Here is a 14679-nt window from a genome sequence, read left to right as displayed (position 1 = left end):
TTATATGAAATATCCAGCATAGGCAAATCCATAGAGACAGAAAGTCAATCAGTGCTTGCCAAGGGCTAGTGAAAGAGGAGGAAGGGAGAATGACTGTGAATAGGTATAGGGTTTTCTTTTGGGGTTGATGAAATGTTCTGAAAGTTAAGAGTTGGTTTGAATACACTAAACCAACTGAATTGCACACAATAAAAGGGAGAATTTTACGGTATTTTAATTATATCTCTATTTTAAAAGATAGCAGCCTACGTCCTTTATAGGGTCTGAGGTAAAAACTTCACACACCTCAATAACTCAGCGGTTCCATGATCAATCACTACATTACAGTATCATAACTGAAGTTCTGAATGAGGACCTAAACTAATAAGAAAATGTTAAACTCAGTATACTCTGTTTCAGAGGTGAGGGAAACACAAAACTCATTCTAGAAACACATTTTATCTTAAATGATAAAATAAAAATAAAAAATGAACCTGAAGGGATACCTTTCAGTTGTTCAACAAATTCACTCATGCAGAACACTTCATCTTCCAAAAACACACAACTGGACAATTTTTCCATCTTACTGAAAAATGTCTTCTTTCTCCAACTACTTCATTAATCCTGTGTACTGGCTTTTAAAAACAGCCTTTCACCCTGATGTTTTTAGGGAGAAAATACTGCCTATTCTTCAAGGTTCAGTTCAAAAGCACCTAACTCCCCCTAACTAGCCTCACCATTTTGTTTCTTTTCATTGCTACCATACATATTGTTTGTCCCTAGCAATTTAACATTATACAACTCTATTATTTGCACAATGCTTCAGTGTTCTAGGAGCTTTCATTTGCATTATTACATTAGATCCTTTTATCATCCTATGAGGTAAAGTAAATTCAGTGAAGATAAAAGCATTTGGTTCAATTTCTCAGATCTCAGACTAAAATTCAGAGATAAATTCAGAGACCAAAGAGAAAAAGGTGCTCAGCAGGTTTTTGGTGAAAACATGAACAGGACTGCTAGATTTATTGTCTTACTACTTATACTACACTTCCTTTGTATGCTATCCAATGTTTTTATTCTAATTAATTCAAGTGGATCAGCCTTATTTTTTTTAAATATATTTTATTGATTTTTACAGAGAGGAAGGGAGAGGGATAGTGAGTTAGAAACATCGATGAGAGAGAAACATCAATCAGCTGCCTCTTGCACATATGTAGGGAAAGGCTTTCCAACTCTGAGATTTCTATTTGGCCTTGGCACACATAGGACACAGGCAGGAGTGATGGCAGAGACATGCAATCCACACACACAGGAAGTGTTTGAGAGATGTGTAAACCAACTCTGGCTTTAAGAAGAGCCTTTTGCTATTCTACAGGTATAGCATTTCTGACAGCTTTTTCCCAGTGGCAAAAATGAAGAGTATATGTTGACCACACTTAATTGTGTGTTTCAAGAGATGGGAGCTAGATATATACAAACTGACATGCTACCAGCAACAATTTTTTCTCTAGTGAGAAATACACTAGATTAACAAAAAGACAATAAATAACGACACAAGCACAACCAGCTGTGTTCAGTTCATAGTTACAGTCCAGCTGCGAGTTCTCAAAATGTTCGTAATTAAGTTGGCCCTCAGCCTGACTGGACAACATTCAGATGGGCAGAATCCTGCTTCAAGGGGAAAGCCTTCCCTCTTGAACCCAATTATGGAGTCTGATTAAATAGGTAACGTGGATAATCTCGGGAAATTATACAAAAATATTACTCTTGAAATCTCGATGCAACCAGATGTTCTTTATACACTTCTTACTTTCCTGGTGAGGACAGTGAGTAATTACAATCTTATTCCACTTTTTTATTCACTTGAAAATTTCATTTATGATCAATGTTAGACCCACTCACTAAGAACTAAGTACTCTCCTTTTCTCTCGACATCATAAAACCTCACTTATGGTTTTCCTTCTACTCCCTGGATGGCAAACTCCTCTGTCTCCTGTATTGCCTCCTCCTCTTTACCCACCTCTAAATGTGATGGGTGCAGAGGGCTTGGTCTTGGGGTTTTTTTTTTCCCTATTCCCTTTCCATACATACAGTCCCTTTCCATACATACATTTATAAGCACACATTCATCATGTGTGCTTATAAAGATGACTATTTCAAATTGATATTTGATATTTCTAGTTTTCCATTCATGTTCAACTGCCTGTCTGATATCTCCAGTGTCTCAGTGATTTTACAATTAACATATCCGAAACAAACGTCTTGATCCTGATTGCCAAATCATTTCCCCTGCAAATCTTTCCCATCTTATCCAAGGCAGCACCATTTCCCCATCAGACTCAAACCCAACTGATTTCTTCCTTTTCTCTAACATTAACCCCCAATTCTGTCATCTGTCCATCAACAGCCATGAGCTGTCCTGTTAATTCTCCTTTAAAATATATACCTCTAATTACCCTCTTCCATCTCCACTACTACCTCTCTAATCCAGAACACTATCCTCTCTCACCTGGATGACTACCAGCTCCAATCTTACCAATATACCCTACTTCAGTCTAGCAGCCAGAGCAATCTTCCTAAAAGCCAAACTGCTATATTTGGCCCAACCTCATCTGCAATCTTACCTTGTGCCATTACATTTCCCTGCCCACTGCCCACCCCCTTCAATGCAGACTCCTTTCAGCTACCTGAACACCAGAGCAGGTATCTGCTTGAGAGCCAAAGTAAATGCAGCTTGTACCCCGAGTCCTCCACACCTTATACAGCTACCACTTTATCTTCATTTAATTCTGTTTATTTTTTTAAATATATTTTTATTGATTTCAGAGAAGAAGGGAGAAGAAGAGGTAGATAGTAACATCAATGATGTGAGAGAATAATTGATCGGCTGCCTCCTACATGCTCCCTACTGGGGATTGAGCCCGCAACCCAGGCATGTGCTTTTGACGGGAATTGAACCTGGGACGCTTCAGTCTTTAGGCTAATGCTCTATCCACTGAGCCAAACAAACTTGGGCCAGTTCTCAGTTTAGATGTCATCTTGGAAAGCCTTTCAAGCCTGAAACAAAAGCAGATTCCCTACTGTAAAGCTCATCCCTTGTTTGTTTTCTTCTTAGCAATTGTTATGTCTGTTTACTTCCCTGTCCCTGTAAAGTAGTTTGGTTTTTTTAAAAAAATACAGGCTCCAGTCTGTCTTCACAGCTGAAACATAAGCTCCACAAAAGTTGAAGATCCCTTTGGTCTTGTTTATAATTGCATCCCCAGTAGCCAGCACTGTGCTGATCACATAATAGGCCCTTAGAAAACGTTTGTTTCATGTTGTTAAGTAAATATTAATTTCAAAATACACTCTACTCAGCTTATTTTATTATTTACTTAACCTAGTAATAGTTATTTTCGGAACACACCAGCCCCTTATGCATTCTTATGCGATAACGTAATTTTATTTTGTTGTTTCCCAGGCCCCAATATCATTTTGAGCCTATTCACAGGCTTTCTATTAATCTCTGCCCAGCTGCTTCATCAAACATGGAGGCTATTCTCATCCTGTGACAAATTCCTACCTCTTAACAATGTGGCAAAATGCATATTTGCTCTATCCTACCCTAATTCTAATAAGCACTTAGAAGGGACGCATTCTAAGCCACGAGTCAGTGTGTCAGTGGACCCCCTGCGTCGCAAGCCTGTAGTAAATTATATGGGGCATCAACCCCAACAGTCTTTGATTATATCTAACTTATAAAGTTGATGATGTAAGTACATAAATATCAGTTTAAGCCTGCCTAATCTCTTATCTAGAAAAATGTGCTTTCTCAAATAGAGTACCTACTTTGTAGAACAATCAAAACTCCCAGCTGGATCCCCAGATGTGGGCCTGACTATGGAGGAGCTGAAGGTCACTAGATGCATTTACATGTACGTGTCCAACTGAATATCCACCTCTGACTCCCTTCACATAAAAGACTGAAAATCTGTTCAACCACGAGTTACCATCTCCAAAATCCACAGTCAGATTCCCAGCTGGCTGATTACAAAACTGTGCTCAATTTGGTCATGTTCCAGTCCGAACACCTAACTTCTTGAAATGATGGCAAACCAGGGAACAAAAGAATATTTCAAGTATGAAGAATGATGACACTATGTATAACACTATTTTTTTTTCCAAAATCCAGTCACTTTTTATTGACTTTGTTAATGTTACAAGAGTTCTTGCACTGCCAAACCATGCCTGAGAATTCAAAGAAAGAAATGGTACAATGGACATCCTCTCCAACCCATCATACAGCATATTAAAACTTGATTCATGTGCATTTGACAATTTCACAATCTTAAAAAGTTGTAACAAGAGGTGGTTTTCAATCTGCAGGTCTTTAGTTTCCTAGTACAGTAAGCCATTAAATAAGTTCCACATACCCATCTCAGTTCATTCCTCAGTAATGTAACCCTAAACAAAATTCTAACACTATTTTTCTATAAGAAAAATCTATCAGCAACCAACCCAACCCACACCTCAAGTGAACTAAAAAATTGGAAAAACTACTTAGTAACAACTTCTCCCTGCTTGAAACCGGACACATCTGGCCCACACATAATTTGATGGAGATAAAATCCATTTTAGATAACAACTATATGATAACTTTTATAAGCATTAAATATTTTATAATACCTATATCTACATATTTGAGTAGGCTACCTGAATTTAATACTTGGAACACTTTGTCCATTATAATACATACAGAATACTATCTATACTTCTTATTTCATGGTTTTTAAATACTATGTACTTTCACCTTCTAGTACAAAGTGAATTATTAACTTCCCATTGATGCAGATAATTAAGAACAAGTATCTCTGCTACATAAAGTGGAGGCTACTTCTAATATTGTCTTTGGGGTTAATTTAACCTTTTAGGCAAAACTAACTTATAGTAAGGTTCTTTTGGCACTGCAGTAACTAAAGCCACTTGGACACAAATTTAGAGCACAATGCACAAGGATTTCTCTCCATGTATTAAGGAATCACATGAGACAAAATATCTATTATACAAACTCAAAATTTTTAAAGGATTTGACAGCAATACAACACAATAGTAAATTCCTTTGCCTCCTCTGAAAATTTGGCTGTTCTTTCCCTCACCTCAAATCCCAGGTGTTTGCAAAGTATTAATAGGATCATAACACTGCTAAATGTCATTTATAAACCAGGTTGTTGTAGGGCATTTACTTAAGTAATGCACAGGCTTGGCTAAGAAGGGAAATCTTTTCTCTTATACTGGAGAATATCATAGTTAACTCAGAAAGAACTGAGAAAGACTCCTTCTATCTAGTCCTATCCCACCTTAGTCAAGGGGCTGCCTGACTCCCAAACCACTACACTTCTCCTGTTTTAGATTCTAGAACACCCTACCCTACCCTGTCAAGCTCGGGCTAGTGCCAGTTCCCTCCTGTAGATCCCCGTTCTCACTGCCAGGCCATCTGGAATCCAAAGACTGGACATGTGGGCTCCATGAGCCTAAAACCAAACGGTAACTGCTTACAGCAATAAGCAGTTTGCCACTCTTCAGAAACTTTGCTAACTTCAGGCAAGGATTTCCTCCCGCACGTGCAGCTGAATGTCACCTTCATCCAGTTCATCATTTGCAGGCAGGTCTCAGATCAGTAGGCTCTGAAGCATTAGGCCACAGAATTTCACCATAGCCTACAGATATGATAGCTATGTTTTAATAATATTGGAGAAAAGTTTTAAAATTAATGTCTCTTAATCAGCAAAATCATAAATGAAATAAAGTCCACGTGTATATGTAAAGAACAGTGGTAGTTTCTGTAAAACTGAATTTTCTTCTAAGATTTCTTGGGTCATGGAACACTTATGTAGAAGAAACACATCCCAAATAAACCATAAGGATGCAAACAATGTTTTTGTTTTTTTCCTAGACCAAAGTGCAAAGGAAGAAACCATGAAATTTCCAGTTTGTTACATAGTTTGATAGACATGAAGGCATGTATAACTGTCCAAATGAACATTCAAACATTCAAACGATTTGCATTAGATAATTAACTTAATTTATGTTAATGTGATTAACAGTAATATTTATATTTCTTAACTAAATCAGATAAGTGGGATCTATGAAATAATATTTAATAATCTGGGACCTATCAAACTGATGGCTATTAATTTATGTGCCTAAAGCCCACCACACCAGGCTCTGATTTCCTCATGTCATTCATGTAACATCCTTTTCTTATAAATTTAGAAGTTGTAAGTATAGAAGGAAATAAAAGTCTCATAAATTCAGACATAGAACTGATAACAAACAGGCTGCTTTAAATTGTCAGGCCATTAAACCATATAAATTATGTACCCCAGGTCCTAAAGAGCAAAGAAAAGAGGAAAAATGAGTCATAATCCATGGGTAAAGAGGACAAAGCTGTTAAAATATATATCACTTGTCTAGGGTCCAGCTGCTGGAGAAAAGCATTCTAGTACTACCTCGCATCTGGCATCTAAAATCCTCTGAAATAGCAAACAGGTTCATTTTAATTCTCCAGAAAAGGGGCACGTATTCCCTCCTGACGCCGCCCATTATTTCTCTGGACAGTTCTGACTGAAGGTGAAGCCTTTGTATCAAGAAGAAAATGACCTCCTTCTAATTTAACACAGCAGTGCTAGTTCTACTCCCTGAAATCACACAGGATGAAATCAATCTCTCTTCCATTCTATGGCTCTGAAGACAGTAAAACACAGCTATTATGGCCCCCTCACTTCTCCAGATAAAATAACTCCAATTCCTTTCAAATGTACTTCACTGTCACAAATAACAATTCTCAATTTTCCTAGATTAGTTGTATCTAAATTTCCTAAGTGTATAAAATGTACCCATTCTATGAAATTAGCAATACACTGAACTAGCAGAACTGAATGTTAGTCCTGGCTTTGTCATAAAACTATATGTCTTGGGAAAACACTATTTTTCTGCGCTAGAGAGAGTGCCAGGTCATAAGTTTTCCACTTTCAATATTCTATGAGTCTATCTAAAAACAATGATTTGCAATATTGCTTTAATTTTGTTAAGAAGTTTAAAAAAATACTTCATAATATTAATGAGGATCTTCTACGCTCTAAAAAAGAATAGTACTTAAGAGTCCCTGACTTTTAGATAATCCTGGTTGGTGGGAAGTGAGTGAGGAGAAAAACAAGTATTTGTTTGATATTCAATAGTGCTATGATTCTTAAATAACTACAAGCACCATGTTAAAAGACCGAAATGACCTAGCAGTTTACTCTTACCCCAAATTAAAATTAAGCACCAATTTAAGCTTGATAAGCTATTATTTTTCTAGGTATGTGCTGTGCAATACAGTAGTTACTAGTCACATATGGCTACCTAAATTAAAATTAAGTAAAATTCAAAATTCATTAACTCAGTTGGACTAGCCTCCTTTCAAGTACAAAATAACCACAAATGGCTAGTAGTTGCATTGGACAACAAATAGAACACTTTCATTATAATAGAAAGTTCTCCTGGGGCAGTGCCATTCTAGATTGATTCACCTATATTTTGCAAGTGGAAGAAAGCACAGCGAAGACTCAAAACACTTGGGCTCTAACGTCTGAAACACCAATGTTAAAATCCTAGTTCTGCTACCTACTTTCTATGTGACATTGGACAAGTTACTGAATCTCTATAAGCCTGTCTTCCCACCTATAAAATTCAATACTGTCTAAAACTAGTCTTTACCTCAATGATAGCCATGAAGATAAAATGAAATAATGCTGGTAAAGCACTCAAACACTGGAAGCTTTCAAGCTCCCTAGCTGTTAGCTCCCTAGCATAATTAACTACTTATTCATAGATGTATTGAACATCAACTGAATACTGGGATTTTAAATATAGAGATTAAAGAAAGAGCTCTCACCCACTGGGTAAAATAGGAAAAAAAAAAATGGTTGTAATATGAAGCAGCAGGACAACTGAAAACAGTGTGGTGTGGGACAGAAGGGGCATTAGGTTTTAGTGAACAGCAAGTGCCAAGGCAGAAGTCTTAGCTTAGTATGAGGGCTCTGGCTCTCCTTTTGGTGATTTCAAATTAATATTAGGCTTCATCTTCCATTATAAGTGAGAGTGGAGAGAGAGTCTACCTGCTATGTAATGGAACAGAGAATCAATTTCAGCTTATGGCTCTGCCTGATTCTATTATACACTTTAGAATAACATGCTGCTTCTGCACAAATATGGATTTAGATATATCTTTTAAAAGCACCCCATTAAGTCCCTAAAGTATGGAGACATTCTAAATAAACAGTTCTAAATGAACTTTTACAGAAAACATAGTCAAAAAGCAAACTCTGATGACATAAACTTAAAAATCAAAATTTGTATTGTTTTCAAAATAAAATATACTAACAAAAATAGTTTTACTTGTTATGTTCTATAATGCTTAGTTGATAAAAGATATTTAAGTCAATAAATGTAATAATTACTACAAAAATATGCTATGGATATGCCTAAAAATACAGTTTTCAGGACATCACAAAAGAAGGGAGGAAAATGAGAACATAATTTTGAAACTCTGAAATGCCAATGAAACATATTATTTTTTATTTTATTTTTTCTTAATTGAATCACAAATGTAATTTTGAGTTAATTTCTCTAGCTACTCACATATGTTGGGGGTGGGGTGGGGGGAACTAATGCCCATACAAAACCTATAAAAAAAAGTTCACAGCATTATTCATAATCGCCAAAGAGTGAAAACAACCTAAATGTCCATAAACAGATGAATGGGTGAGTAAAATACAGTATATTCATACAATAGGATATTATATAAGTAAAAAGAAATAAAACACTGATGCATGTTATACATGCATGAACCTTGAAAAACATTATGCTTTGTGAAAGAAGCCAGTCATAAAAGACCACATATTGCATGATTCCATTTATAATGAAATGTCTAGAAGAGACAGAAAGTAGTGGAAGGCTGCTCAGGGCTGGGTAGTGGGAGAGTTGGGAGGAAACGAGGAATCAGTAATTACTGAGAGACACGGTGTATCTTTTTGGGGTGATAAATACATTGTAAAATTGATTATGATGGTTACACAACTCTGTGAATATTCTAAAAAAAAAAAAAAGCCACTGAATTTTACACTTTACATCTCAATAAAGCTATTTCAATAATTTTAAGAAGTAAAACAGAGCCTGTGTTCGATGAATTGTAGATCACTGAAACATAGCAATAAAAAGTGAAAACTGCTAGTAAAAATGAACTACATCCTCTGTTTTAGTATTTCCTCCCTTTACTTGCTCAAGTACTAAATAAAAAATCAAAACCCACACCAATGATTTTATTGTAGTCTCTACTTTCAAAAAGTAGTAACAATCTCTGTCCCATTTGCATGCTCCTAAAACTAATACAAAATATACAAGGGGCAGCAATCCCACCTGCTAGAGCTCCATAAAGGTACAGCCTGACTTTCATCCACTCAAGCCAGCTGAGCTGGTGTGAGAGGCCCTGAGGTAGTAAGCCATGCTAACCAACAGCTCAGCACCTCCAACTCAGCCGGTAATATGAAAACATTTATGAATCTACAGAGTCCTCAAAGCAGAGCCCTTGCAAATCTTATAGGCCAATTATGTTATCAATGGTAAGAGCTGAGGCCAAGCAAATATATCTACTATTTATAAGAAATACTTAAGTATAAAACCAAATTTCACCCAAATTATCTATCATTTTCTATGTGTATGGCTCTACAGATGAATAAAACTTTTTCTTAGATGTATCATAAAGTTTGGTTTACAAACATTAACTCTTACATTGTAATTTTTTAATTTTTTAAAACATATTTTTACTGATTTCAGAGAAGAAGGGAGAGAGAGATAGAAACATCAATGATAAGAATCATTGATTCGCTGCCTCCTGCACACCCCCCTACTAGAGAATTGAGCCTGAAATCCAGGCATATGTCAGGGACCCTTTAGTCCATAGGCTGTCACTCTATTCACTGAGCCAAATCAGCCAGGGCATTGTAATTTTTTAAAAACTCATAATTAAACTCAGCTTTACTATAAAAAACTATATTTCATTTTTACCCCAAAGACACAACAACAACAAAAACCCTGAAAGATGTACAGGCATGTGTTTCCTATACAAACAAATAATTCAATCTATTAGCAAAGTAGGATACTTTTTTAAAATAATGGTCAGGTTTCTTCAAAACCTGAAAAAGAATTAAACAATAACTTCCTCTAAAAATGTCTTATTATTACCTACCTAAACTGACTGATATAATTCAGGGAGATTTTATATCCACAACAAGTTCAATACTTCAACACAGGCTTGTTAGCTCTTTCAATGTGATTACAACAATTGCTTAACTGGGCATCATGTAAGAGGTGCACCAAAATTCAGAAGTTCCATCTCGGACCTGCCATACACACAGAACTGGGTTGTTCTAGTCTGTTAAGGTTCCAGAAAATAACACTAAGCCACACTTTAAGTGGAATGTGACACCCACCCTCTCCCACTGAGACAACTGATAAAAATCCTCCTCCACTCCAATTGCCTAAACAGCTAAACCCACAGATGTCCCCTCACAAATAATCTTTTACAAAGATTTACAATGAAAAAATAAATTCGCAAATTTAAGATGACACTGTAAACTTTTCTTTATCTGTGATAGCAAGATCGCCATTACCCAAGGAACCAAAAGGTTCTGAGGAGCATACCAGGTAAGACAAAAAGGGAGGACTAGGGGAATGGAATTTTTGACTCCTTCTATGAGATAGATAGCTTTAATTTACTAGACTTTTAGAAATTAAGTCATTATAACCATTAGGTCAGGTGTGCATTCAGCACAGAACTTTAAAAATATCAACTACAAAAGCACTGTTAAACTTTATGCCAAAAATAAAACAAACCAAAAGTATGCTATATATAACTTCTCTTCCTGAAGATAGTAACCACATTCTCAATGAAATACAGATAGGCAGATTTACTATAAACCACAATCAAATATTTGACACCAACTAATACAAAAACCACAGTAATCCACTTAACAAACACACTGAACACATCTGTATCAAGTAGCACAAGCACATAGAGAATATAGAACTAAACACATTTACCAATCAGCAACAGCCCAAAGGATCCTTTATTTGCCAAAGGGGAGCACCACATACATGAAGGTGGTGGACAGGATCTTTACCTCTGCTTGATTCAGTCTAATCCACTACTTTGGACCAATAAATGGAGCCAAAGCCACTGCGCCATAAACTTCAGCCTCACTTCTAAAGCAAACTTATTGGTATCCAATCTTCATACCATTAAGTGGATTTCCTTGCAAAGTCCCATAAGCAAACAGATTAATCAAAGTAGATACAGACACACCTCATTTTATATTGCTTCACTTTACTGAGCGTCACAGACATGCCTTTTACAAATTGAAGGCAAGACCTTCTACCAGCAAAAGATTATTACTTGCTTTATTGTGACACTCCCTTTATTACGGTGGTCTGCAACAGAACCCACATTATCTTCAAAGTATGCCTGTACCATTCTACAATGATGTATATGACAATTATATCTCAATAAAACTGGGAGAGGGGGAAATACAACTAAATGGGTATCTTTCCTGAAACTGTTTAAAGAGCTTATTATGTATAACTTCACATTTAAAAATGCTGTTTATAAAAAGCTTATGTAACCAGTAATGATATCATTAACTAAAAAGGCTCAATGAAAAAGTAAATCTCCAAATTTAAGATGACTCTGTAAACTTTTCTTTTTTACTTTAAATAGAACCATGGTTTAATTATTTTATTTAAATAATAACCATTATGAAATTTCTTTCCTCAGACTTAAGTTTCAGGCATGTTTACAATATGTTGGCTTAATCAAAGTTAAATTATCTGTAACAAATCAGGGCTAAGTTAGAGTAATGTATTAGAAAATGATATATCTGATAGCAAAATTGCAGTCTAACCATCACATAATATATTGTGTGGATTTCATTTATCAAAAATAAGTCTTAAACAAGCTCATTTAAACAAAGTAGTTTATTTTGCCAATAATCTGTTGTCGAAATTTAAGCAAGTACATAAGTTGCCTATCAAAATCTATTGTTTGTAAAAAGGTTACAAAAATAATATATGTGGTAAAACACAGCTTATTTAAAAACAAAAATTCAAACAAGTAAGGCAAATGCCATCCTAAGAAATGAGATTTTAGGTTTCTTCTGAAATCCATTTACATGAATTGACCACCAAAGCCTAAATAATGATCTGTCAATCTGAAATAGCTTTGCTGTAACATGTCTTAAATGTGACAACTGTCTTAATTGTTCAATGGTCTTACCTAACAAAGAAACATGTTCTATTAAGTGAAACATTCTTTGAACATTGTTGCAAGTTTATATACTGTATACGACTCTCATGTAAAGAACTAAATTAAATTCACCACCAACATAATAAGCCTTAATAGAATTTTTCCTACACAAAACAGTTGTCCACTAGCCAAACTATCAATATAGCCATCTGCAAAATTTTCCATTTCATTAATATCTATAGTTTCTATCTTTACTTTCACATAAAAATAAGACCAGTGAATCGGCAATCAGACCAAATTCTATTGCAGTCAATACTGGAAACACTTTCCTGTAATCTACCCTCTCACCTTCAATCCACAAGACTACCTACCAATTTAAACTATAAAAACTCTGTGTTGGCCTGGTTCCAACACTGACCTCAGATCACACAGCAAGAAATGTCTTACAATAGCCAAACAGCCATCTTCCAACTACTGCACCAGACTGAAGATACAGCGTAAAGTTGGAGGTTATTTTTCTCCTCTTCCTCTGTGTACCTGTGAATCATTAATCATTTCCAGGCAAGGACTTGTACTTCCTATAAATAAATTCTGACCAGAAAATTGATGACATGTGGTCAGAAAGGAGAGTGTTTTAAATTTAACATCATTGCTTCAGATCACCCATTCTTACTTAGTCACAACTGATGACTATAAGAAATAATGTAGCCGAAACCGGTTTGGCTCAGTGGTAGAGTGTTGGTCTGCGGACTGAGAGGTCCCAGGTTTGATTCCGGTCAAGGGCATGTACTTTGATTGCGGGCACCTCCCCGGTAGGAGGTGTGCAAGAGGCAACTGGTCGATGTTTCTCTCTCATCGACGTTTCTAGCTCTCTATCTCTCTCTCCCCTCCTCTCCGTGAAAAATCAATAAAATATATTAAAAAAAAAAAAAAAAAGAAATAATGTAAACCAGGAAAAACAGTTTAATGTTTTGCCACTTTAAAAAATCAATTTCCAACAAGGTAACAACTGAATAATTATCAAACCGCAAATATTTTAGTTCCACTATTATTCTACCATTAAAGAAATCATTTAAGGCTCCAACACCTCTTCAAGTAAAATATAATTGTATTTGTTACCCTATAATTTCATTATCTTATTGTTATTGCATTATGCTTTTTGGCAACTCCATTCTCCCACTACAGACATACTTGCTGAATATTCCATTCATGCACAGAAATAATAACCACCACTGTCTTCAACAGTCACTTAAATCCAAACCCATTGTTTTTACTAATAATAAAAATGCAATATTTGCACATCAAACCAACAGTTCAATGATAACTCTGCAAAAGGAGAGAATAAATAAAAATCCACAAGTACTTACCTACAGTTGGGAGGAGGATCCAACGTAATTTCTGCAAGTTCCTTCTGAATTCTTTAAAATAAAGACAAAAATGTTATGTTAAAATGTCTTTCCTCTTTTAACATGTCATTAAAAATATACTTTTACACTAAGATTTTCATTTGTATGTTTTTAATTTGAAATAATAATACTGTATAAATCATTATATACAATAACAAAACAGGACAAATTTTTACCAGTTTTGACAATGCACCTACAAAAGGGTAACAAGACTGGCCACTATCTCTTCATGCAGGCTGTGGAAAGCAGCACTGTGACTTAAAACGTCTTCAAACCACTGAACTGATAACACTAACCAAATGTTCTAGTTTAAATTGGAAACTTGTGCCGTATTATATAAGGGTCATTCTGATTTGTACTAGAACATTCCCATATAGGATGAAAAGATGATCAGATTAAACTGAATCCGACCATCCTGGTTGATCCAATCAATTGAAGAAACGATTATCAGCATCACATTTCAACACCTGCAACTACTATCAAAATACATATGGTATACGTCTCGGAAGCACGTAGGTTGGAACAGGTTGAGTGAGGCTTTCAAGTTTGGCACTACTCAATCTTCTGCTAGAACTATTCTAATATGTGAACCTTTATTTTAATGTCACTGCATGAACTTCATTTAAGAAAAACAGAGAACTTTTTTAAAAACTGTTATTTTCTTAGATTTTTTAAGTGTACCTAACCCCTATATACATATACAAAGGCTAATAGTGCTATATTTAACAAGCTCTCAAATATTACTCATGCATTATTAAACGTAGGCTTTATTAAACCAAATACAAAAAAAAAAAATTCTCAGAAGCATTTCTTCTTCTTTGTCCTGTTTTTTAAGTATGATTCACTACTGCTGGATGCCTGCTGTCTGGTAATTACTGTGATAGTATATGGGATGATAGATGACTCCAGTGCCTTAAAAAACAAAAATGTGAACAAAAACATTTATTCTCAATTTCATTCTACATATTTTTCAAG

The 14679-nt window shown here is 35.4% G+C and overlaps 1 protein-coding gene across 3 annotated transcripts in view; it reads right to left on the bottom strand.

Moving 5' to 3' along the window:
- LOC118715399 (ubiquitin-conjugating enzyme E2 E2) overlaps positions 1–14679 on the bottom strand; it is a 205353-nt gene that overhangs the window by 175684 nt on the left and 14990 nt on the right. For all 3 annotated transcript variants that reach the window (XM_036431599.2, XM_036431601.2, XM_036431600.2), the window contains exon 3: positions 13666–13716. In XM_036431599.2, the coding sequence (XP_036287492.1) occupies positions 13666–13716 (51 nt within the window). The remainder of the gene's footprint in view (positions 1–13665; positions 13717–14679) is intronic.

Source organism: Pipistrellus kuhlii, unplaced genomic scaffold (assembly GCF_014108245.1).
Source record: "Pipistrellus kuhlii isolate mPipKuh1 unplaced genomic scaffold, mPipKuh1.p scaffold_m20_p_11, whole genome shotgun sequence".
Taxonomy (NCBI): Eukaryota; Metazoa; Chordata; class Mammalia; order Chiroptera; family Vespertilionidae; genus Pipistrellus; species Pipistrellus kuhlii.
The sequence above is the reverse complement of the archived record's forward strand: the minus strand, read 5'-3'. Positions and strand labels throughout refer to the sequence as shown.